The sequence below is a fragment of the Neofelis nebulosa genome, chromosome 8, assembly GCF_028018385.1.
Source record: "Neofelis nebulosa isolate mNeoNeb1 chromosome 8, mNeoNeb1.pri, whole genome shotgun sequence".
In the NCBI taxonomy this organism is placed as follows: domain Eukaryota; kingdom Metazoa; phylum Chordata; class Mammalia; order Carnivora; family Felidae; genus Neofelis; species Neofelis nebulosa.
In genome coordinates, this window is record NC_080789.1 from 82,023,863 (window position 1) to 82,047,665 (window position 23,803).

The following is a 23,803-nucleotide window of genomic DNA, read 5'->3' on the forward strand; positions in this document are numbered from 1 at the left end:
CAAAAGATAAGAACAACCTAAATGCACAACAGATGAATAAACCAAATGTGATATATGGCAACCCCTGGGCAGAGCACCCCAGGACCCCTCCCTGCCCAGGTACATCACCTCTCCAAGTCACTCTCTGTACAGACAGTCCTGGAACATACTTGTTTGCACCCACTTCAGCTATCCTACCAGGACACTCACTGTGTATAGAGCTGAGGGGTCTCCTGGTCCACATACTGCCTTAACTCTAGTCATCCCACCAGGGCACCCCCTGCATGCAGTGCCCCCAGAAACCCCAGCCTGCACTCATTTCAGCTGTCCTGCCAGAGTGCCCTCAGTGTACACAATCTGAAACACTGGCCTGCATCTTCAGCTTTAGCTGTCAGGACAGGGTGCCCAGTGCTTGGAGAGCCCTGGGATCCCACGACATATAACCACTTCAGCTTCAGCTGTCCTACTAGGGTGCCCTCTTTGTGGAGAGCCCCAGGACACCCCGAATAAAACCCACTTCAGATTCAACTATCCTGCCAAGGTTCCTTCTGGGTGTAGAGCCTTAGGAAACTCCTGCATGAACCCACTATCCTGCCGGGGTACCTGCTGCATGAAGAGTGCAGGGACTGCACTGACCTGTACCCACTTCAGCTATCCTGCCAGGGTACCCACTGTGTGGAGAGTCCTGGGACACCCAGCTCATGCTAGACACATCTCCAGCCAGTGAAAGCCACCAAGTACACAAGGTCTACATAGGGAATAACACAAGACAATTATTTCAAGTTTAGAAGTAGTTATCTGCCTAATTCATAGAAACAAATATAAGAAGTCAAGTGAAATGGGGAGATAGAGAAATATACTCTGAAGGAAAGAACAAGACAAAAACTCAGAGAAAGGACCTAAATGAAATGGAGGTAAGCAATATGCTTAATAAAGAATTTAAGGTAATTATCATACAGATGCTCACTGGACTGCAGAGAAGAGTAGATTAACTCATTGGGACCTCAATAAAGAGATAGAAAATGTAAAAAAGAACCAGAGTTGGAGAATATGATAACTGAAATAAAAAAAAATATATTAGAGAGAATCAACAGTTTAGAGGATGCAGAAGAACATATCAGTGATCTGGAAGACAGAGTAATGAAATGCACATAAGCTAAAGGATAAAAAGAGAAAATAGTAATAAATGAAGGTAGATTAAGGGATCTTTTGGACAGCATCAAGTGAAAAAACATTCTCATTATAGGGGACCTAGAAGAAGCAAGAGAGAGGGAAAAATCCTATTTGAAAAAATAGCTGAAAACTTCCCTGACATAGAGAAGGAAATAGGCATCCAGGTTCAAGAAGCACAGAGTTCTAAACAAGATGAACCCAAGGAGGTCCAAACCAAGACACATAATAATTAAAATGTCAAAGGTTAAAGATTAAGAGTGACTTGGGGTGCCTGGCTAGCTCAGTCAGTAGAGCACACTACTCTTGATCTCAGGGTCATGACATTTAAGTCCCACACTGGGCATAGAACCTACTTAAAAAAGAGAGATTTTTTTTTTTAAGTTTATTTATTTATTTTGTGTGTGTGTGTGTGTGTGTGAGAGAGAGAGAGAGAGAGAGAGAGAGAGACAGAGAGAGAGAGAATGTGGGTGGGGGAGGAACAGAGAGAGAGGAAGGGAGAGGGACAGAGAGAGAGAGAGAGAGAGAGAGAGAGAGAGAACCCCAAGCAGGCTCTGTGCTGCCAGCCCAGAGCCTGACATAGGGCTTGATCTCACAAACCATGACATCATGACCTGAGCCAAAAATCAAGAGTTGGATGCTTAACTGACTAAGCCACCCAGGCACTCCCAAAGACAAATTTTCAAAAGCAGCAAGAGAGAAACAAAAATTTACCTACAACAAAAACCCTAAAAGGCTATCAGCTCAGTTTTCAGCAGAAACTTTGTAAGCCAAAAGGGAGTGACATGATATATTCAAAGTAAGATGGAAAAAACTTACAACCAAGAATACTCTACCTGGCAAGGTTATCATTCAGAGCTGGAGGAGAGATAAAGAATTCCCCCTCCCTCTACCACCACCAAAATGATTTTTTTTTTTATTTATTTATTTATTTTTTTTTCAACGTTTTTTATTTATTTTTGGGACAGAGAGAGACAGAGCATGAACGGGGGAGGGGCAGAGAGAGAGGGAGACACAGAATCGGAAACAGGCTCCAGGCTCCGAGCCATCAGCCCAGAGCCTGACGCGGGGCTCGAACTCACGGACCGCGAGATCGTGACCTGGCTGAAGTCGGACGCTTAACCGACTGCGCCACCCAGGCGCCCCCAAAATGATTTTATTACCACATAACTAACCTTATAAGAAATGCTAAAGGAAATTGTTTAAGTGGAAAAGAAATGGCCATTAGATGTTAGAAAATTATGAATAAAGATATAAAATATGACAGCATATACATAAAACATGGAGGAAAGAACAAAACAAATCTTTTTTAAGAATGTGTTTGAGGGGCGCCTGGGTGGCGCAGTCGGTTAAGCGTCCGACTTCAGCCAGGTCACGATCTCGCGGTCCGTGAGTTCGAGCCCCGCGTCAGGCTCTGGGCTGATGGCTCAGAGCCTGGAGCCAGTTTCCGATTCTGTGTCTCCCTCTCTCTCTGGCCCTCCCCCGTTCATGCTATGTCTCTCTCTGTCCCAAAAATAAAAATAAAAAACGTTGAAAAAAAAAAAAAAAAAAAAAAAAAAAAAGAATGTGTTTGAACTCAAATGACCATCAACTTAAAAAGAATGCTATTACTTAGGATGTTATATATGAACCCCATGGTACCACAAACCCCAAAACTACAATAGACATGAAAAAAGAAAAAGAAAGCCAAACATGATGCTACAGAAACTCATCAATCACAAAGAAAGACAACAAGAGAAAGAACTACAGAGAAGAACTACAAAAACAACCAGAGAAAAAAATGGCAATAAGTATATACCTACCAATAATCAGTTAAAAAAAAATTTTTTTTTAATGTTTATTTACTTTTGAGACAGAGAGAGACAGAGGATGAATGGGGGAGGGTCAGAGAGAGAGAGAGGGAGACACAGAATCTGAAACAGGCTCCAGGCTCTGAGCTGTCAGCACAGAGACCGACGCGGGGCTCGAACTCATGAGCCGTGAGATCATGACCTGAGCCGAAGTCGGACACTTAACCGACTGAGTCACCTAGGCGCCCCTACCAATAATCAGTTTAAATGTAAATAGCCTAAATACTGTAATCAAAAGACATAGGGTGGCAGAATGGATAAAAAAACAAATGCTGTCTACAAGAGACTCACCTCAGACCCCAAAACACATGTAGACTGAAAGTAAAAGGATAGAAAAAATATTCCATGCAAATGGAAGTGTTGGGGGAAAAGTCCAGGGTAGCAATACTTCTATCAGACAAAATAGACTTTAAAATGAAAACTGTAACAAGAGTCAAAGAAGGCCATTACATACTGATAAAGGGCTTAATCCAATAAGAGGATATGTTGTAAATACCCACACAACCAACATAGGAGCGCCTAAATAAAGCAAATATCAATGGGTAGATCATCCAGGCAGAAAAACAACAAGGAAACACTGGCTTTGAACAACACATTAGACCAGATGGACTTAACAGATATACACAGAACATTCCATCTAAAAATAACAGTATACACATTGTTTTTAAGTGTGCATGAAACATTCTGCAGAGCAGATCACATGTTAGGCCATAAAAACAAAAGTCTCAATAAATTTCAGAAGATTGAAATCCATACCATGCATGTTTTCTTTTTTTAAATTTTTTTTTTTTCAACGTTTTTTATTTATTTTTGGGACAGAGAGAGACAGAGCATGAACGGGGGAGGGGCAGAGAGAGAGGGAGACACAGAAGAGGAAACAGGCTCCAGGCTCTGAGCCATCAGCCCAGAGCCTGATGCGGGGCTCGAACTCACGGACCGCGAGATTGTGACCTGGCTGAAGTCGGACGCTTAACCGACTGCGCCACCCAGGCGCCCCATACCATGCATGTTTTCAACCACAACAGTATGCAACTAGAAATCAATCATTAAAAAACAAACAAACACACAAACACATGGAGGCTAAAGAACACACTGCTAAACAACCAATGGGTCAATAAAGAAATCAAAGGGAAAATTTTTAAATACACAGAGAAAAATGAAAATACAATAGTCCAAAACCTTTGGGACGCAGCAAAAACAGTTCTAGGAGGAAAATATAGAGCAATACAAGCCGATCTCAAAAAACAAAAACAAAACAAAAAGAGAAAAAAGGAGAAAGAAAGCAAGCTCAAAAAAAAATCTAACCTTATGCTTAAAAGAACTAGAAAAAGAGAAACAAAGCTCAAGGTGAGTAGAAGGAAGGAATTAGAAGGAAGGTGAGTAGAAGGAAGGAAGAATAAAGACCAGAGCAAAAACAAATGATAGAGAGACTAAGAAAAAAATAGAAAAAAAAAATCAATAAAACTAAGAGCTGGTTGTTTGAAAAGATAAACAAAATTGATAAACCCTGAGGCAGACTCATCAAGAAAAAAAAAAGAGAAAGGACCCAAATAAAATCAGAAGCAAAAGAGGAAAAATAAGATCACAGAAATACAGAAGGATTATAAGAAAACACTACAAAAAATTATATAGCAAAAATTATTGGACAAGCTAAAAGAAATGGATAAATTCCTAGAAATGTACAATCTCCTAAAACCAAATCAGGAAGAAAGAACATGTGAACATACCAACTACTAGTAATGAAATTGAATTGGTAATCAAAAATGACCAAAAAATAAAAGTTAAAGACCTGATGGATTCACAGGTGAATTCTACTAAACATTTAAAGAAGAGTTAATACCTATTCTCAATCTATTCTAAACAGAAAAAGGGAAGCTTCCAAATATATTCTGCTAGGCCAGCATTACCCTGATACCAAAACCAGACACACACACGCACACACACCCACACACAAACCCCTACAAGCCAATATCTCAATATCTCTGATGAATATAGATCCAAAAATTCTCAACAAAGTATTAGCAAACTACATTCCACAATACATTAAAAGGGACCACTCACCACGATCTAGTGGATTTATTCCAAGAATGCAAGGATGATTCATTATTTATAAATCAATCAATATGATGAACCATATCAACAACACTAAGGATAAAAATCATATGATCTCAATAGATGCAGTAAAAGCATCTGACAAAATTCAACATCCATTCATGATGAAAACTCTCAACGAAGTGGGTTTAGAGGGAACACACCTCAACATAATACAGGCCATATATGAAAACCCACAGCCATCATCATACTCAGTGGTAAAGAACTGAGAGATTTTCCTCTATAATCAGGAACAAAACAAAGATGTCCACTCACCATTGTTATTCAACTAGAAGTCCTAACCATAGCAATCAGACTAGAAAGAGAAATAAGAGGCAATCATATCGATAAGGAAGAAGTGAAACTGTCACTATTTACAGATGACTTGACATAACATAGAAAACCATAAAGGCTCCATCAAAAAACTATTAAAACTAATAAATTTAGGGGCGCCTGTGTGGCTCAGTTGGTTGGACAACCAACTTTGGCTCAGGTCATGATCTTGCACTTTGTGAGTTTGAGCCCTGTGTCAGGCTCTGTGCTGACAGCTCAGAGCCTGGAGCCTGCTTCAGATTCTGTGTCTCCCCCTCTCTCTACCTCCCCTGCTCACACTCTGTGTCTCTCTGTCTCTCAATAATAAATGTTTAAAAAAAAACTAATAAATTCAGTAAATTTGCAGTATACAAAATATACCAAAATCTGCTACAGTTTTATACACTAATAACAAACTAGCAGAAAGAGATTTTAAGTGAACAACCCCATTTAAAATTGCACCAAAAAGACTAAAATATCTAGGAATACACTTAATCAAGGAGGTGAAAGACCTGTACTCTGAAAACTATAAGGCACTGATGAAAGAAATTACAGATGACAGAAATAAATGGAAAGATAATCCATGTTCATGGAATGGAAGAATTTATATTGTTAAAATGTCCATGCTACCCAAAGCAATCTAAAGATTCAGTACAATCCGTCTCAAAGTACCAAAAGCATTTTTCACAGAACTTGCACAATCCTAAAATTTGTATGAAACAACAAAAGACCCTGAGTAGCCAAAGCAACCTTGAAAAAGAACAAAAGTGGAGGTATCACAGTTCCAAATTTCAAGATATACTACAAAGCTATAATAATTAAAACAGCATGGTACTGGCACAAAAACAGACACATAGATCAATGGGACCAAATAGAGAGCCTGGAAATAAACCCACCATTATATGGTCAATTAATCTATGACAAATTAGGCAAGATTAGGCAATAGGGAAAAGAGAGTATCTTCAACAAATGGTTCTGAGAAAACTGGACCTCTCTAACACCATTCAGAAAAATAAACTCAAAATGGATTAAAGACCTATATGTGAAACTTGAAACCATAAAAATTCTATAAGAGAACATAGGCAGTGATTTCTCTGACATTGGCTGTAACAATATTGTTCTAGACATATCTCCTAAGACAAAGGAAACAAAAACAAGAATAAACTATCGGGCTACATCAAAATAAAAAGCTTTAGTGCAGCAAAGGAAACCAACAATATAACAAGGCAACTTACTACACGGGAGGAGATATTTGCAAATGACTATCTAATAAGGGGTTAATATCCAAAATATATAAGGTATTTATACAACTCAACACCCAAAAAGCAAACAATCTGATTTAAAAATGGGCGAAGATCTGAATAGGCAGTTTTCCAAAGACATACAGATGGCCAACAGACACATAAAAAAAGCTAATCACTAATCATCAGGAAAATGCAAATCAAAACCACAATAAGATACCGCTTTCCATCTGTCAGAATGACTAAAATTAAAAAGGTAAGAAGTAACAAAAGTGTTGGCAAGGATGTAGAGAAAATATCATGCACTATGGTGGGAATGTAAATTGGTATAGCCACTGTGGAAAGCAGTATGGAAGTTCCTCAAAAAATGTATAACAGAAATAACATATAATCCAATAACTCCACTACTAGGTATTTACCCAATAAGACCAAAACACTAATTCAAAAAGATACATGCAGCCTTATGTTCACTCCAACATTATTTACAGTAGCCAAGATATGGAAGCAACCTAAGTGTCCATCAATAGAGAAGTGGATAAAGAAGTGGTACACACACACACATTAGAATATTACACCACCAAATAAAAGATGAGGTCATTTGCAACAACATGGATGAAGCTAGAGGGTATTTTGCTAAGTAAACTAAGTCAGACCAAGAGAAAGACAAATATCATATGATTTCACTCATGGGGCACCTAAAAAACAAAACAAATGAATAAACAAAAAGTAGAATCAGACTTATAAATACAGAGAATTAATGGTTGCCAGAGGGAAGGATGGGCAAAATGGGTGAAGGGGTGTAGGAGATATGAACTTACACTTATAAAATGAGTAAGTCATAGGAATAAGTGGCACAGCATAGGGAATATTGTCAATGATATCGTAATAGGGATGTATGGTGACAGACTGTAGCTATGTGATAAGCACACCATAATGCATAGAGAAGTTGACTATGTTGTGCATCTGATACTAATGTAACATTGTGTGTCAATTATACTTAAATTTAAAAAATGGTACAAAGATGTGGTATATACATACAATGGAATATTATTCAGCCATAAAAAGAAATGAATGAAATTCTGATATATGCTGTAACACACATAAAATTTGAAAATTTAATGCCCATAAGAGACTCTTAAAAACTGAGAACAAACTGAGGGTTGATGGGGGGTGGGAGGGAGGGGAAGGTGGGTGATGGGTATTGAGGAGGGCACCTTTTGGGATGAGCACTGGGTGTTGTATGGAAACCAATTTGACAATAAATTTCATATATTGAAAAAAAAAAAAGAAAATGTAATGCCCAGTGAAATAAGCCAGATACAAAAGGACAAACATTGCATGACTCTACTTATATAAGATATCTAGAATAGGCAAAATCATAGAACTAGAAAATAGGCTAGAGGTTACCAGGGACTGAGGGAAACGAGGTATGGAGTATCATTATTTAATGAGCAGAGTTTGACTGGGGTAATAACAAAGTTTTGGAAATAGGCAGTAGTAATAATGTAACAATGCAAAACACTGTGAACATAATTAATGCCGCTGAATTGTATAGTTAAAAATGGTTGAAATGGCAATTTTTATGTTATATATGTTTTACTAAATAAAAAACGTACCAAGGCCAACAATTTTTTTAAATGTAATTTGATCAAGTCCTCTCATCCTTAAAATCCTTCTGTTTTCCTGACTGCATGCAAGATAATTTCTATACTCTTTGGTTCAACAGATCTCTCTACCCAGTCCACGTGCATCCCTCAAGTCTCATAGCTCACCCACCTCTGTGTACGCCCTCTGCTTTATTGTGCAAACCACATCTCCTGATTAAAAGAGTGTTATTTCATATTTCATGCCCTGTGCTTCTGAACAGTTCTTCCTTCTATGTAAAATACCTCCTTTACTCCTGCACAGAATGGCTCACCTCCATTCTTCATTTACAACTTAGCTTAAGTCAACCTCTGCAGGAAGCTGTCCTTCCCTACTGATCCCAATCTCATTCAAATGCCCAATTGTCTTTGTTGCCAAAGGACCCATGGTGTATGTTATGACAGTTATCATGTGTAATAGTTATCTGTACCTTTCTAATTTGTACACGTTTCTTTTGTCTAATCTGTATTTCTTCCTCCCAGTCTACTGGGTGTCACATAGTAGGTACTCAAGAAATTGTAATGACTACATTCCAGGGAGTCTTCATCCATGACCATTTTAGAGAACCAGCTCTCCATTCAAAACCAAGAGTGCTGCAAAAATGGTAAACATTCTCATACATTCTTTGTTTAAAAATACCCAATATTCTGAGGCTCCACCAACGAAATCAACTGCATATCTACCGAACGGCTTTCACACCCTGAGCCTCTGGGAAAAATGCTACACAATTAGTATTTTGTAAAACCTATAAAGTACTTTGACATCCATCATTTCATCAGAGGAATGGAATATGGTGGAATGAAAGAAGGATTGGGGCAGAATGGAGAAGCTCTAAGGTAGATAATGAGCAAATCAGTGGGGTGTATACTCTCTTTCGACTCTCTTCCTCTTCACCTTCTTCAAGTAGGAATTATGTCAGGTCGAATTCCAGGACTTACCTGCTGCCACTGGTTGCTGATATTTATTTCTTTGTTGAAAGAAGATAGGTAAAAGGGTACTGAGAAAGCTTTTCCACCTCTTTTTTTTTTGTCATGATTCCTGACATGGAAGAAAGGAGGTCTTGGGTCACCTACCCATACATGTTGGGAAATGGACAGCATAATTATCCTCATGTGCTAGAAGTAAGCTACCCTATCCAATTGCAGAGAGACAGGAAACAGTGTAATGAAGAAACTACCACACTAACAATCAGGAATTCTAACTAGTTGTGTAATGTTAGGCAAGTCACTTGATATCTTTGACTCCTGATTTCTTCAGTTTCTAAAATGTGGGCAATTGGCTAATCTTTAGTGTTGTCTTCTGCCAAAAGATCACTATCTGTCAGTATTTTGCATGTTTCTGTTATTTCGCCTACCAATGACCCCATTTCCCCATTCATTCCCCAAACCACTGTAAGGTCTCATCCATGCCCCATATGTGACATAAAACTGTGTTACCTCTAGTGCTCACTGCTCTACTTCAACAGCCACAATCTTATTTGGATCCTAAGAAAGAACAATGGTGCTTATGATTCTGAAGAAAAAGAAAGAACATAAAACTTATAATCAATCACTTCTAGCTTGAGCTGAGTGGGGACCACAAAATGATCAGCAAACAATGCCAGACAGTTACTTGGTCAACTGCAGTTATTTTTTATGACTATTCACATTACTGGGAGAGTATAAGAGAATACAGACAACCTGTAGATAACTTTCAAGTCAATTAGAGGGGGGCTGGGAAGTACACGGGTACTTACATTTGAATAACACCGATTCTGCTGTCTTGGGAATTTTAGCTAAATTATAAAGTATATTGGGAAAAACAGGCTTAAAAAGAAGTAGAATGTTTCATTATGTTCTCATCTTGTCACCCTACTCAAAAATTTTCCCTTCTTTCATGAAAAACTGTCATCAACTATCATATTTATGTAAAGTACCAGCCTAAAATGGAGTACTCTAGATTGCAATATTTACCTTGCCTTATCAATTTCACCATACAAACCCTAGCTTTGGGGAGTTCATTAAAGAATATTTGGGGGCTGTGAGCTGTATTAATGCAACAAAAGAAACAAGGAGATAGAAAGTATCCTCAACATTGGCTTTATTATCTATTTGGCTTAATAAACATGGAAAACAAGAGTTTTATATGATTTAACTGACCACAGATAACCAAGGGCTGGTTATTATATAAATGATGAGTAAGGCAAGAAGCAATGTGGTAATTATTATTTTAAGTGCATGCAGGAAGATGTTCTCTTCATAGTTAAGCAATTCAAATAGGAAGGTAAGTATCTTGATATGACCATAAATGTTAAACAAATTAACCTTATGTTCCTATATCTTTCAAATTCCAGCTGACTCCCCCTAGATATCTACTACGCTTCAGAATTCGATGGAAAAGTTCCAGATCAGACAGTAACAGAGGAAGCAATTGGGTGGAGAAATAATTGTCCCCATCCGTATGTCACCATGTAAACTGAAAATCATCAGTGATTTGCAAAGTAATCTTTTTCTTTTTTCCTTAGAATCAAAGATTTCATAAATTCACTTACTGGGATGGGTCTGAATCACTTCCTTTTCGTTTTCTTGGGAGCTCTGTCACATGTGGGCTGAGGGATCCGATAGCTGTTGGTTTTGTCCATGGGCTTACATAACTGGAAACCATGGGAGCAATGCACTCGTTCTTTTCTATCAGCATTCTATCTATGACAGATAAAGCACAATAGGACACCTATCTTTAACATTAACTTCCACTTTATACATATCCCTATTACATTTTAAATGGCTTTACTATCTTGTTATTTTAAAGATATCACCTAAATAACAACATAACATAGAATTAAAGACAAATTACATACACTCAAATATTAGAAATGTATTTGTTAGTCCATATTTTAAAGCTTATTTTCCCCATTTAATTGTAAAAGAATTGTAGAAAGTATAGAAAACATAGAAAAGTAGAAAGGAAGGGGGAAAATCAAATGTCACCATTCTGCTATTGTTAGAATCTATGTTTGTTTTCACTGTCACAAATATATATTATGGTACCAAAAACTTTTTATCTACTGGTTATTTTATTTGCATAGTATCCCAGAAATGAGTTAACAAGGTCAAGGGACATGAATATCTTTAACCCTAAGTTGCTAAATATGACAATAAAATCCTTTTTGTATAAAACATGGCTTATCAGATGTTTAATAAAATATAAAAATCAAAATCACAGAAATAAAAATAACCTATACTCCAAAAGTGGGCCTCCCTGAATAACTATAATTCCCTTACTAAAATATAACAAGTTTATATTTATATCTGTAAGTTACAACATAGACTGAAAATGTGTAAGTAGTATTAACAAGGAGAATGCAATAACTCTACAATAGTGGCAGATTTTTAATACATCTCTAGCAGTAACCGATAGATCAAGCATTCAAAAACAATGATATTGAAAATTTAATCCACACAATAGGCAAGTTTGGTGTAATAGACATATACAGACCACTATCCCTAGGAGCTTCAAACCCATTGTTTGTTTTGGGTACACATGGAGCATTTATCAAAATTAACAATATACTGGACAAAAAGCAAGTAAGTCTCAGCAATTTCAAAAGACTATCATAAATCAAACATTTAGTGACTTGGTGTAATTATGCTAGACACCAGTAACAAAAAGATAACTAGACAATCCCTGTATCTTTAAAAATTAAGAAATATACCAATAACACCTTCAGATAAGGAAGAATTCAAATATAAAATTATAAAATGTAACTAAATAATAATAATAAAATATTATACATCAAAATACATGGAGATAGTGAAAGCATTACTTAGAAGGAAATTTTAACCTTTATCTTAAATAATTAGAAAAGGATATGTAAAATCCAAAGAACTAAAAGAAATACAATGCAAACAATTGCACATCAAAAAGCTACACATGGATTCTTCTAAAAGACTGTATCTCTAATAACTCTATGGCAAGATTTTTCAAGAAAGAAAGAGGACGTAAGTAAATATAAGTGAACATGGGTCATAATTTTAGATGGTCTGGAGATTTAAAAGACAGTAAAAATCTCATGAACATTCTTTTCTTTGAAGTTTATTTTGAGAAAGAGAAAGGGCATGCACACACACACAGGGGAGGAGCACAGATACGGGGAGAGCAAGAGAATCCCAAACAGGCCCTGCACTGTCAGCGTGCAACCTGACACAGGACTCGATCCCACAAACTATGAGAACGTGACCTGCGCCGAAATCAAAAGTCAGTCACGAAACCAACTGAGCCACCCAGATGCCCCTCATGAACAACATTCTAAATATTTGGAATTTTAGATAGAATGAAAAAATTCCTAGAGAATTTTAACCAACAAAAACTGAAGCTAAAAAAACAAAGACCTGAATATCACTATATCTTTCTTACACAACTATTCCAATATACAGAAAAAGAAGGAATATATTGGCCCCCAACGCTTTTTTAGTGAGGATTTCATAATTTTAAAATTAAAAACCTGACAATGTGAGTACAATAAGAGAAAATTACAGGGTATCTCATTTATGGACAAATACAAAAAATCTTAATAAAATGTTAGCAAGATTCCGATATGTATAAAAAGAATCACCCAGGATGACCAAGATAGTTTTATTCCAGGAATACAAAACTGGTTTAATATTAATAAATCAATGAATATGATTAACCAGAACAACAGATTAATGGGAAAATGTGATTATCTCAATAGATATAGAAATATTAATGAAGAAATACTGAAAGCGTGTTCTTTAGAATCAGAAACAAGAACACCTTTTACTACTACTCCTTTTCAACACAATAGTAGAAGACTTGCCAGTGGAGTAGGGAAAGAAAAAGAAATATGAGGTTTAACAGTTGGGAAGAGGGGCGCCTGGGTGGCGCAGTCGGTTAAGCGTCCGACTTCAGCCAGGTCACGATCTCGCAGTCCCTGAGTTCGAGCCCCGCGTCAGGCTCTGGGCTGATGGCTCGGAGCCTGGAGCCTGTTTCCGATTCTGTGTCTCCCTCTCTCTCTGCCCCTCCCCTGTTCATGCTCTGTCTCTCTCTGTCCCAAAAATAAATAAAAAACGTTGAAAAAAAATTAAAAATAAATAAATTAATTAATTAAAAAAAAACAATTGGGAAGGAAGACAAATGCTTTTTGCTATTACTGATAAATCATATGACTGAGTATATAGAAAACAGAAAATAATCAACAGATAAATGATTAAAATTAGAAAGTGTAGGGGTGCCTGGGTGGCTCAGTCCGCTGAGCATCTGACTTTGGCTCAGGTCATGATCTCCCCATTCGTGAGTTCAAGCGCCGTGTCGGGCTCTGTGCTGACAGCTCAGAGCCTGGAGCCTGCTTCTAATTCTGTCTCCTGGTCTCTCTGCCCCTCCCTTGCTCCTGCTCTCTCTCTCTCTCTCTCAAATAAACATAAAACAAAATAAAAAAAAAGAAAGTGTAGCAAGTTGGCTATCTATAAGATCAATATATAAAAATCAACTGCCTTTCTATTCACCAGTAATAAAAATATTATTTACAATAAGATACTTAAAAAGACACAATTTACAATAACCTCAAAAAATATACAGCACCTAAAGAAAAAATCTAATAAAAGTGTGTAAGATCTTTGGGGTGACTGGGTGGCTCAGTTCAAAATAAACAAAAAAGTAAGATCTGTATAAGGAAAATATAAAAATTTATTTAAAACAGTAAAAAACATCCATGTAAATGGGAAGATATGCCATTGGATTGGAGTCCTCCATATCACAAAGTTGTCAATTTTCCTAAAATAGATGTGTAATTTAATTCCTCTCAAAAGACTTTTTTCTGGTAGAATTTCACAAACAATATAAAATGTATATGGAAGTGCAGTGGGTCATGAATAGACAAGGGAAGGTGGAAGGACTTGCTGTATCAAATATCAGGACATTAATAAAGCTATAGTAATTAAAGTATAGACAAACCAAAGGAAAAGTAGAGAGGGCCCAGACACGTATAAATGGACATCTGCTAAATGTCTGAGGTGGCATTTCAGGTCAATGTGGGGAAAACAGCTTTTTAGTAATTGGTCCTAGGCCAAGTGGTTTTCTCTATGGAAAAGAATAAACCTGGACCCCCTACCTTATACCAAATATAAAACCCAATTCCAGCTGGAGTAAAGACCTAAATATAAAAGGTAAAAATGTAACAGAAAAGACTCTAAAGGAGAGACAGTATTTTATTGGTGGGGAAAGAACTTTCCAAAACATAAAAAGAAACACCAATAAAGACTGATCAATTCAATCTTCTTAAAATTAAGTTAATGTTGATCAAAAGATAACTATAAAGAAAATGAAACCACAAGCCACAAACTGAGAGAAGATATGTGTTACACATATAAACAACAAAGGGTTAATATCTAGACTGTCTAAAGAATGCCTTTGCATCAACAAGAAAAAGCAACAACACAGTAGAAAACTGGATAAAAGACTAACAAGCACTTCATAAAAGAATTCCAATTGTCAATACACAAATGGAAAGATAACTCAATCTCATTAGCAATTAGGAAGAGCCAGAGTAAACAGTGGTGATCTACCCATCCCATGGCTACAATGGAAAAGTTTGAGGACACCAGATGTAGGTGACGATGTGGAGCAATGAAAGGTTGATGCTTTGCTAAGTGGGGATGTAAATCGCTACAACCGCTTTGGAAGCCACTTTTGTTATTACCTAATAAATTGAATATTGCATGTAACATATGATTCAGCATTCCAGGTCTAGGTACATAGTGAAACTCCATGCATATGAGGAGACACGTACAAGCACTGCTTGTAGCTGAATAACAAAAACAAAAACCTGAGAAAACTGGAAGCTAAATTTCCATTGACAGAAATATAAACTGTTTAGCTACTAAATGAAATATTAACAGCAGTAACAATGAATGAAGTACTGATATCAACATGGATGAATCTCAAACTAGTAATGCTGGGCCAAAAAAAGTGACAGATAAAAAACCTATAGCATGTTTTTTTTAAAAAAAATTATATAAAGTTTAAAAATAGGTAAAACTAATTTTTTTTTTTTTTTTTTTTTTAGCAATACCTACAGAGGTTGCCACACTATATAGAAAAGCAAAGGAACACTTAACACAAAAGTCAGAATTCTCTTTGGGAGAAGAGAAGGTGCATCTGGATTCAATTACTAAAGGACACACAGGGGCATCTAAGGAATTTGTGTTCTATTTCTTAACCTGGGTGTGAGTTCAGATTTTTTTTTAATTTCTTAAACTACGTATATAATTTTTACAAACCTCTATAGGTTACAGTATATCTCACAATAAAGAAGTGGGGAGAGGGGCAACCTGGGTGGCTCAGTCGGCTGAGTGTCTGACTTCAGCTCAGGTCATGATCTCATGGTCGTGTGAGTTCGAGTCCCACATCGGGCTTGCTGCTGCCGGCCTGTCAGCACAGAGCCCACTTTGAATCTTCTGTCCCCCTCTCTCTGCCCCTCCCCCCACTTGCGCTCTCTCAAAAATAAATAAACATTAAAAACAAAAAGACAAAAAAAGAAGTGGGGAGAATAATTTTATCAATGATTATTGGCCACTTGGGAATTAAGTTTCTGATTTTTGGTCTTGCAAGACTTCTAGGCTTGGACTCTCTTAATGGGAACGATTCAGGATCACCAGATACACATGAGATTAATTATGATTTCAGCTACCAGACTTCAATCTGATGGACTTTGAATGGCAGAACACCATCTGTCTCCACAGAAAATGTGGTGAGTTTCTTACAATAAGTGACAAATCAAGGGGAAAAATTCACCAACTATGAACCATGGTTTATACCAGACCCTTCCATCCACCTCCAGCCTCCAACACACTCAAGCAAGCACACGGTTTCCCTCACATAAGTTCAAAACAAAAATAAAGATATTTTTGCCTCTCATTCTAGGAAACATGATCTTCATATTTCAATCCTACTGCCTTACTAACTTTTAAAATAAGAAATGGACCATCTTTAGACTGGCAGAATAATAATCTTCTTTTCACAAAATCAAAATCTAAACCACTGAGGGTCTTTAGTTGTATGTTCCCTAACGAGTGGGGGAGTACTGCCCCCTAATTAGCTATGTCCCATCAAATTTGGCTATGTCAGTAGAAGTGAATTCAAAACAGAGGGCTTTCTGTAAACAAAAGGAAAATATGGGTTAGTGGGACTAATTAGTTCTGGATGAAAAGATCACACAGATTTTTGTTAAAAGGTGACTCACAATTTAAAGAGTGAAGATTTCATTTTTAACCTCCCAGTTTACTTTCAGCCTCTCATTTAGAAGATGAGACCATGCGTTGAGGAACTGAAAGTTAATTCTGCTTTTGTTGAACCCATTTTGAAGGTGTATCCTTCAATATTTTGATATTGTCTTTCCTCACCAAATTGTTACCTCTCAATGGCGAAGATAATATATGTTATTTTTTTCAAGAAAAATAACATTTATACATTTCTATAATACTATTTTCCTATTAAAAATTTTTTTTGCATATAGTTGACGATGTGACATTATAGGTGCACAACATAATAATTTAATATCTCTATACGTCATGCTATGCTCACCACAAGTGTCACTACCATCTGTCACCATACAATACTATTACAATACCATTGACTATATCCCCTGTGTTGTACTTTTTATTTCTGTGACTTATTCATTCCGTAACTGGAAGCCTGTACTCCCTACTCCTCTTCACCCATTTTGCCCATCCCCCCAACTGCCTCCTCTCTGGCACAGCCATCAGTTTGTTCACTGTATTTATAGGTTTATTTTTGTTTATTCATTTATTTTGTTTTTTAGGTCTGCAAGAGTGAAATTATATGGTATATATCTTTCTCAATCTATTTCACTTAGCATAATACCCTCTAGGTCCATCCATAGTGTCATAAATGGGAAGATCTCATCCTTTTTTATGGCTGAGTAATATTTGTGTGTGTGTGTGTGTGTGTGTGTGTGTGTGTGTGTGTGTGTGTATTCACCACATCTTCCTTATCCATTCATCTATCAGTGGACACTTAGGTTGCTTCCATGTCTCGGCTATTGTAAATAATATTGCAGTAAACATAGGGGTGCATATATCTCTTTGATCAGTGTTTTCATTTTCTTTGGGTAAGGACCCAGTACTGGAATTATTGTATCAGATGATATTTCTGTTTTTAATTTTTTCAGGAACCTCCATACTGTTTTCCACAGTGATTGTACCAATGTTCCTACCAACACTGCATGAGGGTTCCTTTTTCTTCACATCCTCACTAACGCTTGTTATTTTTTGTCTTTTGATTTAGCCATTCCAACAGGTGTGAGGTGATATCTCATTGTGATTTTGATTTGCATTTCCCTGATGATTAATGATGCTGAGCATCTTTTCACCTGTCTGTCGGCCACCTGTATATCTTTGGAAAAATGTCTACTCATGTACTTTAAGAGTGCTAGTAATACTGACTCCGTCTTTGGCCCTCCATCTTGTTCATGTTTGCTCAAGGGCCTCTCTTGGGGCTATGTGTTCCGGGCCACTTGGATATTAATATACATACCTTAGACATGCCTGCCAAGACTAGGATGGTGGGAAGGCTTGTTTCAGCCTCTCATCAATCTGTTAGAGATAACATAGACTTCCTTCTTTCCTGATGTACAGGTGGTGCCACAAGATCTAACTAAAAGGTAGCTGTCAGTTAAGTGCATGAAAGCCTTCTGAGGTGTGTGCGAGCCCTTTCATCTCACTATAGCGCCCTCCCGCATATCCCCTCACTCTATAAAATCTGTGGACTAAGGTCTGGACTTTGTGGAGAATAGCTATGCGGACTGCATGGATCATCCTCCTCCCAATTCCCCCTATGTCAGTTAAGTTACCCTGAATAAGACTGTGTAAACTGTATGGCATCGCCTGCTTCATTTTCCAGTTTCAAAGTGCCTTCTCAGTTTTGGGGATACGTTACTGTCCCTCCCCCACTTTCTAATAGGTCCTCTGCCAATGTTTTAACTGGATTGTTGGTGTTTTTGATGTTGAGTTGGGTAATACGTGTTATTTAACACGCCGTAAAATAATTCAGAATTTAGGGGTACCTGGGTGGCTCGGTCGGTTGAGCGTCTGACTCTTGGTTTTGGCTCAGATCATGATCTCACGGGTCGTGAGATTGAGCTCCCTGCTCAGGCTCTGCGCTGACAGCATGGAGCCTGTTGGGATTCTCTCTCTCCTTCTCTCTTTCTCAAAATAAATAAGTAAACTTAAAAATGTGACATTAGCATTTTATCTCACTCCGTCCTACATGCATCTCCCTGGTGATGGTCATCAATGTAACAATATTTTTAATGTTTAGCATTTAGTATCAGTTCCTCAAAGATGAAATAAATTGGGGGAAATGGGCAGCTGTTTGGGAATCATGAGTAGGGGAGAGCAAGCAGCCATTTGGTTCAGGCTCATAGTTATAAAGGGATCAAATTTAGAATGTGATATTGTGCTTGAAAGAAAATACACATACGCACATACACACAGGCACACACACGTTCACAGAATGCAATAGCAGGATGGAAAAATTATATTTTTCATACAACTTAAAAACTTTTGTCCCACTACCTATTTTCAGTGCAATAGTGTGCTATGTTAAAATTTACATAAAATTTAAATTATCCTACGAATAACTTTGTGTTAAAAACAATTTATGCAATATAAACATTTGCTTCTTAATTTCTGAGGATCCATGCCCCCAAAACTGTTTTAGTCTGGTCTATCCACTACAAATTGTTTATTCAGGGCAGGGGAGGGGAGGGAGAAACAAGTCATTTAACACATCTGAGACTATTTCTTTAAAATGAAAGTAGGTAGGGGTGCCTGGGCGGCTCAGTCAGTTGAGCGTCCAATTTTGGCTCAGGTCAGGATCTCGCAGCCTGTGATTTTGAGCCCCACATCAGGCTCTGTGCTGACAGCTCGGAGCCTAGAGCCTACTTCGGATTCTGTGTCTCCCTCTCTCTCTGCCCCTCCCCGGCTTGTGCACTCTCTCTCAAAAATAATAAATAAGCATTAAAAAATTTTTTTAAATAAAATAAAACAGAAGTAATTTCCTGCAAATTTCATTTGTTTGTTTGGGTGAATCAACAACGTATTTGAAATCTGTTTGAAACGAACAGTGATGCTAAGTAACTAGTCCAGCAAAAAAGAGTCCATAGTAATGAGCCATAGTGATGCATAAGGTGTCCATCAAGAAAAGGCACTGAGTTCAATGCCTCTTAATTTTTAATTTAAAAATGTTTTAAAAAATTAAAAATAATTTTTAAAAATGTTAAACTTTTAATTTTGAAGTAATTTCATACCCATAAAAATAATGCAAAGAACCCCCATACACCCTTTAATCAGATTCCCCAAATGACAATTTCTTACTTAACCCCAAGACCAGGAATACTCAAATTTTGCTAATCGCCCTGCTAATATCCTTTTGCTGGTTCAGGTTGAATCCTGGGTCACATGGCACATTTGGTGTCTTCAGTTTCCCTTCGTATTTTTTTAAGTTTATTTTGAGAGAGAGAGAAAGTGTGAGCATGAGCAGGGGAAGGGCAGAGAGAGAATCCCAAGCAGGCTCCGCACTATCAACACAGAGCCCAACATGGGGCTGGACTGCACAAACCTCAAGATCATGACCTAAGCTGAAACCAAGAGTTGGATGCCTAACCAACTAAGCCACCCAGGAACCCCTTCAGTTTCCTTTACATTTTAACATTTCCTCAGTGTTCTTCTGTCCCTGAGGTTTTTGAAAGTTACTGGCCAGTTCTGTAGAATGTCACCCAGTTTGTCTAATACTCCCTTATGACTAAATTCAGGTTATGCACTTTTTTTTTTTTAATTTTTTTTTTCAACGTTTTTTATTTATTTTTGGGACAGAGAGAGACAGAGCATGAACGGGGGAGGGGCAGAGAGAGAGGGAGACACAGAATCGGAAACAGGCTCCAGGCTCCGAGCCATCAGCCCAGAGCCTGACGCGGGGCTCGAACTCAGGGACCGCGAGATCGTGACCTGGCTGAAGTCGGACGCTTAACCGACTGCGCCACCCAGGCGCCCCAGGTTATGCACTTTTGACAAGGATGCCACAAAAGTGATGCTGTGTCCTTCTCAGTGCTAAACGCCTGCACTTTTCAATGTTATTGCTTCTGGTACTTTTTATTGTTTCAATAAGATTCTGCTCTTCGGGATTCCAAAAGGTGTTCAGCTCATAGAATCTACAAAAGAGGCAAAAGAAAGATTTATGGGATCCACAGTAAGCTCCAGGACTGGAAAATTTCGAGGACCATATCATCTCATATGCCCAAATCCTAGGACAGTGCTGACACATAATAATAGGGTTTGTTGAAAGAATGAACTGCGTTTCATTTCATTACCCCTAGACATTCAAAAGAGAATCTGAAAGAGATGTGAAATCAGAACTAACAGATTCACCTTCCTGGACTGCCGGAAATGATAAAATTCCCACAGTAAGGAATATGCAGTTCCCCACGGTACTATTTCACAAATGAGCAGGCCTCCTTTCTCCATACCACTACTTCATTCTGTTTTATTTCTGACAGAGGGAAAAATACACTTGATTGTCTATTGGAATAAAGGTACTGTGTAATATGGGATTTGGCAGTCTGAAGTCTCTTTCTAGAACAAGAAGTAATTATTTTATAGGTTTGTGGTAACACATCATAATGAAACTCAAAAACTGTTTATCACGGACTTATACTGAAAGATGCTTAGTCACTACTGGATAAAGTACTACTTGGCACTATTAAGAATAATACCATCGGGGCACCTGGGTGGCTCAGTCGGTTGGGTGTCTGACTTCGGCTCAGGTCATGATCTCATGGCTCGTGAGTTCGAGCCCTGCATCGGGCTCTGTGCTGATAGCTCAGAGCCTGGAGCCTGCTTCGGATTCTGTGTCTCCCTCTCTCTCTGCCCCTCCTCTGCTCACACTCTGTCTCTCCCTCTCTCTCTCAAAAATAAACATTAAAGTTTTTTAAAGAATAATACCATCTGTAGACAGTACTATACACAAATCATGAAAAAGCTTTTGTTGAATGACATATCAGATAAAGGGTTAGTATCCAAAATCTATAACTTATTAAACTCAACACCAAAAAACAAATAATCCAAGGAGAAATAGGCAAAAGACATGAATACTTTTCCAAAGAAGACATCCAGATGTGTCTAAATTAAAACCACAATGAGATACCACCTCACACCAGTCAGAATGGCTAAAATTAACAACTCAGGCAACAGCAGATGTTGGTGAGGATGTGAAAAAAAGAGCATCTCTTTTGCACTGCTGGTGGGAATGCAAGCTGGTGCAGCCACTCTGGAAAACAATATGGAGGTTCCTCAAAAAGTCAAAAATAGAACTACCCTATGACCCAGCAATTGTACTACTAGGTATTTATCCAAGGGATACAGGTATGCTGTTTCGAAGGGGCACATGAACCCCCATGTTTATAGCAGTGCTATCAACAATGGCCAAAGTATGGAAAGGGCCAAAATAAAGTCCATCAACAGATGAATGGATAAAGAAGATGTGGTATATAGGGGCGCCTGGGAGGCCCAGTCGGTGTTGGACTTTAGCTCAGGTCATGATCCTGTGGTTCGTGAATTTAAGCCCCACATTGGGCTCTATGCTGACAGCTCAGAGCCTGGAGCCTGCTTCAGATTCTATGTCTCCCTCTCTCTCTCTGCCCCTCCCCCACTCACACTCTATCTCTCAAGAATAAACATTAAAACAATTAAAAAATAAAATAAAATAAATGTGGTATACACACACACACACGCACACACACACAATGGAGTATTGCTCAGCAATCAAAAAGAATGAAATCTTGCCATTTGCAACAATGTGGATGGAACTAGAGGGTATTATGCTAAGCTTTAAGATACAAAACATGAACATAAAGGAAGGGAAGCAAAAATAATATAAAAACAGGGAGGGGGACAAAACATAAGAGACTCTTAAACACAGAGAACAAACAGAGGGTTGCTGTAGGGCTTGTGGGTGGGGGGATGGGCTAAATGGGTAAGGGGCATTAAAAAAGACACCTGTTGGGATGAGCACTGGATATTATACATAGGGGATGAATCACCGGACTCTATTCCTAAAATCATTGTTGCACTATATGCTAACTAACTTGGATGTAAATTAAAAATAAATTTAAAAAACAAATAAAAAACAAAGCTTTTGCTCAACAGAGATTAAAAATATTCTATTAATGGGTCTCCCCTGGGGCTCATTTGGTTAAGTGTCCAACACTTGATTTTGGCTCAGGTCATGATCTCATTGTTGGTAGATCGAGCCCTATGTCAGGCTCTACACTGACAGAGTGGAGCCTGCTTGGGATTCTCTCTCTCCCTGTCTCTCTGCCCGTCCCCCACTCATGCTCGCTCTCTCTCAAAATAGACAAACATTTAAAAAATATTCTATTATTTCATACTATTTATTAAGAGCTTAATGTAGGTGGGGGATATATTTTAAAAGGTTAAGATTTAGTACTTCCTGTCAAGAAGCTTATGATCATAAATACGTTTGTGCAAATGGGGGTGTATAGACATAAACCAAACACAGAATGAAGTTAGATCTAGATGCAGGTACAAGTTTATGCTGCAAGAACACAGAGGGAAGAGCACCTAATTCTGTTTGGGGGAAGGGAATAATGCTTAAAAGCATGTTTTCAGGCTAAGAGAACATTATGAACAGGTGGCAATTCAGTAAAATCCTATGCCGTCATGAACAACGTTTCGTTATTCAATCAATGAATACCTATCAGAGTCAAGTTTTAGAAAATGCACCTCCTGGTACAAGTCTGGTGGATAAAATTGGGCTTTTTCAAAATAAATTTTACCTTTTCACATATGAAACAAAATGCACACTAAATTGCCCTATCTGACCAGAAACCAGATCCCTAGATCATCATTCACCATGCAGAATGCAGATTGCCTAGAAAATTCAAAATAAGGATGAGGCTTAGATTTACTGAGATTTCATGAAAGCCCCTCAAGATTTATTTATCTATGAATTCTGACCACGCCTAGAGGAGGCAGGAGAGAGTCTCTCAGTGACCTCCTTTCCTGTGTTGTCAATCCCGACAGCCAGCCAAACCCTGAGGAAGAGCGGGTATTTAGCCACATTAGTCTCTGAAGCCAGCCAACTATCCTGCTTAAAATAAAGGGTGGATATTAAGGTACAGGGGCTTAAATGTGTCGTTTTCCAAATTTCCATCTGTTCTCTCAGACAGAATGTGTCGACAGACCCTTCACACTGTAACTGTTTTTGAACTCAATTTCAGACCCCAACACATACCCTACTATTATAGAAAAATTGCACCCATTATCGTTTTCCCGTGATTTCAGCCTCCGTGACCTTGGGAGAAGAGGAGAATTTGAATTTTGATTTAAAAGCAGGATTTTTACCTGGGTCTACCTACAAGGAGAAAAATGAAGGAAACCATATGGATGCCCAGACAAGGTCTTCTGATAGAGATATTTTGCATCCACT

At 37.9% G+C, this 23,803-nt stretch overlaps 1 protein-coding gene across 11 annotated transcripts in view; it reads right to left on the reverse strand.

Moving 5' to 3' along the window:
* The window catches only part of BMAL2 (basic helix-loop-helix ARNT like 2), a 132,233-nt gene that overhangs the window by 73,146 nt on the left and 35,284 nt on the right, over positions 1 to 23,803 (reverse strand). For 5 of the 11 annotated variants that reach the window (XM_058743272.1, XM_058743267.1, XM_058743273.1 and 2 more), the window contains exon 2: positions 10,818 to 10,964. In XM_058743272.1, coding sequence (XP_058599255.1) covers positions 10,818 to 10,964 — 147 coding nt within the window. Of the gene's footprint in view, positions 1 to 9,225; positions 9,326 to 9,723; positions 9,800 to 10,817; positions 10,969 to 23,803 lie in introns of those variants that run through there. The other 6 variants (XM_058743268.1, XM_058743269.1, XM_058743274.1 and 3 more) reach the window with 5 other exon arrangements.